This window comes from Melanaphis sacchari, unplaced genomic scaffold, assembly GCF_002803265.2.
Source record: "Melanaphis sacchari strain LSU unplaced genomic scaffold, SCAv2.0 Contig125_pilon_pilon, whole genome shotgun sequence".
In the NCBI taxonomy this organism is placed as follows: domain Eukaryota; kingdom Metazoa; phylum Arthropoda; class Insecta; order Hemiptera; family Aphididae; genus Melanaphis; species Melanaphis sacchari.
In genome coordinates this window covers 9,802-13,827 of record NW_020270502.1, presented here as the reverse complement: position 1 = coordinate 13,827, position 4,026 = coordinate 9,802, and the positions used below count along the sequence as shown (strand labels likewise).

Genomic DNA, 4,026 nt, shown 5'->3' with positions numbered 1-4,026 from the left:
ACGGTTCGAGAGTGTTTACTACTAGGTTAGTAACAAACTCGAAAAACGGTCTTACAGGGTCCGTAACGGTTCGAAACTAGCGAACAAAAATTTGCTATGTCGCAGGTGTGTAAGACAGATACGACACATGTGGGTGTGATGTCCTCTTAAATTTAATTTATTTTCATACATACAGTGTTGTTTTATTTATTTATTTATTATTTAATAACTTTTATAGTTTTTAAATATCTTAAACAATTATCAGGCACACATCAATTTTTTTTTTGTGAGTGACACATCAATTGTATATCATTTCTACATTCTTTATTTTCTAGATTTACAAACTTTTATTTTACCATGTTAATTCCCTTTATCACATTATTAATTTATTATCCAGAGTAAAAAAATATGTTGATTAAATAAAACAAATATAAATATAAATAAAAAGTCGTAATTAAGAGTCTATATTTGGTAAAAAATCAAAATATAAAAAAAATCTATATTTGATAAAAAAAATCTTTTTTAATTAAAAAAAATCTAAATAAAAATGATTAATGAATAGGTACAACTAAAAAATTCAATTAAAAAAATGAGTAAAAAAAATGAAAAAGACTCAAAAATGATTAAAATTGAATTAACGTTGATGTATTTTGTAATAATTAAAAAAAATTGTCCAAACATGAAATTTTTAGTCATTAATGAATCATCTTTATTTTTATTAATTTTTTTGACTGTACCTTTTTATCTATAATTTTTATAAATATGTATAATATTTTTTTCATGAAATTTAGATTTAATAAAATAATTAATAAAAAAATGCCTATTTTAAAAAAATAATCTAGATTTTTTTTTAAACATCTATTTTTAAAACAAACTTAGTTAAATACAAAAATATATATATATATACCTATATATCTGTTAAAATAAAATGACTATTTAAAATAAAAAAAGAACCTAGTTGAATAAGAAAATCGAAGTTGAATATTTTAATTACCTATATTTTAATTTAACTAAATTTAGATTTTTTAGTTTAACATATATTTTTATTAGAATTAAATTATTTATTTGAATTAGGTAAATTTTATTTATTGAACATTTTTTTAAACTTGTTTTGTTTATTAAATTAGAAAAGTAATGTTAATTAATAATTAATAAAACTTATTGAAAAATTATGAATTTAAACAATAATCAAAATAAAAATCCAGATTATATTTTTTAGATAAAATATTAAATTTTTGTATTCAAATTGGATTTTTTATTTTAATAATGGTATAATTTCATAATTTTTTTAAACTAGTTATAAATTATTAAATAAAATAACTTGGATTAAAAATTTTAATTTGAATAAAAAATCTAAATGTTGTTAAATTAATTTTTAGGTAATTAAAATATTAAATAAGATTTTTTTATTCATCTATGCTTTTTATTCTAATTAGATATTTTTATTAAAACTAGATTTTTTATATAAATAAACATTTTTTGTATTCAAATATTATTTGTTTTAATATAAGATTCAAAAGAAAAATATAAAATACAATTATTCATTTTGCAATTAGATCTGTATTTTTTTTTTAAATTATAAAAAAATCTATATTATATATTATATCTAGTGAATCTATATTTTTTTAAATCTGGTTAAAATAAGAAATTTATATTTAATAAATAAAAAAAAATATATTTAAAAAAAATTCCGAATAAAAGTGGTCTTAGGTATGAGAAAAAATCTTAAATGAAATAAACAAGTCAAGTTAAATAAAAAAGTTCGTACAAATTAGACAAATTAGATAGAAGCTCGTATAAATTTTAAAAACAGTCGCACAAATTCGTACAAATTACGTACTAAAAGATGGTATAGTTGTGTCCATTGTCTTATAATTTTTAACCTTAGGTGGGGCTGAAATCACATCACCCTAGCCCCACCCATTATTTTTGTTAATAACGGCTAAACCGAGACCGTACAAATTTTGAAACTTATCATACAAATTCATACAAATTACGAACTAAATAATGGTAAATTAAATTTTCAACAATTCCAAATGGGTGGTGCCTGGGTGATGTACAACATTTCCTGGTGTGCTATAATATTATCATCCGTGTTTATTAAAGTCACATCTATGTTTTCTTCAATATTAATACTTCGTTCTTGGTCACCAGTAGCATCTTCTTCTAACCCCTTAAAAAATATATTTTATGATAGAATATTTTTATTGAATTCAAATATTGTTTATACTTATTAATTCATTAAACAGTATAGACTACCTGCTAAATAATACGTGACCAAATTACAACAGCTAAATAAATAAATAGCTAGTACTTAACCATCCGTAATTATGGTGTAGTACCTATAATATAATAATAATATAATAATATCAGTGGCGCCGAACTCATATATCAAGTGAAGCGGCCGCTTCACTTCTTAAATGGGTGGGTGGGTGGGTGGGTGGGTAGGTAATAGGTATAGGTGAGTTCTAGGGAGTAACGGTTAATAGGCTAACAAAGTTAAATCAGGTGTTCTATACTTCTATGCATAAATAATGCACGATAGCATGAAACATAGAAATAATTATTCCACACTCCACGTCACTGCACGCTGCGTTATTTATTATCTTTTATCATGACGTAATATGGTATCATTATACTATATCATTATTATCATATAATATCATATGTTTATTGTGTACAATATCACTAGATTCTATAAATAGTTTATAGTTGTCAGTGGTAATCCCATGTTTTCCTTCTACCAGCAAACAGCAATGGTCAGTCGCTTGATCGCTTCATTTACAAAATTCCAAATTATGTTTAATTTATTTTCTCGTGTTTTGTGGAGTGATTGATTGTCAATTTTGTCATTAAAAAAGTTCAAAATGGAGAAAGAAAATCGTAAGTGCATGTGTGGGAAAAGACGTGCTAATATAAATAATACAAATTGGTCGCGGCACTTGGCGTCTTGTAAAAAAGTTAAATTGAGTTTAACATCTCAAAGTGTATCGTCATTTTTTAAAAAATCAAGACCAACTACTGATACAGCCGATACAGGTATTTGAGGTATTTATGAAATCATATTTATTCATATTTAATCATTATTCATTGTTAAAACTAATGATTTATAATTGTTCATTGTTCTACTGTTCTGTGTTATTACTTAATTTCGCCAATAAAAGGTTTTCCTCAGTGGTTATTTTCCCACTTTCGGCCATTACATTTTATATTTTTGTTATTACTGTATTGTCTGTATTAAATGTAGGTAATTACACATGGTCACAAAAATAAAATAAAATAAAAATAAAAATGATATTTTGTTAGTGTTTGACATTTGTTGAAAATATTTTTTGTTGTGCTTCTTTAACTATTGATTAAATATTTTAATATATTTTATATAGACTATCCTGACTTAGGTAGAAAGGAAATAGAAAACAAAGTTCCAGTGTTATTCAATAATAAATGTTTGGTTTTACAACCAATTAATGATGATGCTGGTATGTAATTTTAAATTTGATCTTAATAAGCAATTCATTTTCAAGAAATTAGTTAATGAATAATTTTTTTTATAATAGAACTACAATCAATTAACTCGGATATTGAGAGTTGTACTGCAATTAAAACTATTGGTGCATCCCCCAGTAAAGATTTAACTCTGATACCATCAGGTAAAATTAAAAAAATTACAATTCTTCAAATGCTTGTACCAATATAAATAAACATATAACCAATACCTAAATTTAATTATATCTGTTTTTAAGATTTTAATGTTTTTGTATGATATAACATAGGTGTATCATCCCATAAATTAAATATTATATATGATCTAATATAATCAGTATAAAAAGTTATACTTGTATAAGTTTAATTTCTTATCCCGTGAGAGTTAAATGTAGTAAGGTATGGAATACAAATTTGAAAGTATGCTACCTATGTTAAATGATATAAATCATTTATTTTTGTGTATTTATGTATGGACATATTGTATACTTTAATATAATTTAATATAAATATAATATAATTATAATTTAATATAAATATAATATAATTATAATTTAATATAAA

At 22.7% G+C, this 4,026-nt stretch overlaps 1 protein-coding gene across 1 annotated transcript in view; it reads left to right on the top strand.

Moving 5' to 3' along the window:
- Positions 1-2,846: 2,846 nt before the first annotated feature.
- The window catches only part of LOC112591000 (zinc finger MYM-type protein 1-like), a 3,717-nt gene continuing 2,537 nt past the window's right edge, over positions 2,847-4,026 (top strand). Inside the window, exons 1-3 of the mRNA XM_025334621.1 lie at positions 2,847-3,018; positions 3,363-3,458; positions 3,537-3,629. Of these exons, the coding sequence (XP_025190406.1) occupies positions 2,847-3,018; positions 3,363-3,458; positions 3,537-3,629 (361 nt within the window). The remainder of the gene's footprint in view (positions 3,019-3,362; positions 3,459-3,536; positions 3,630-4,026) is intronic.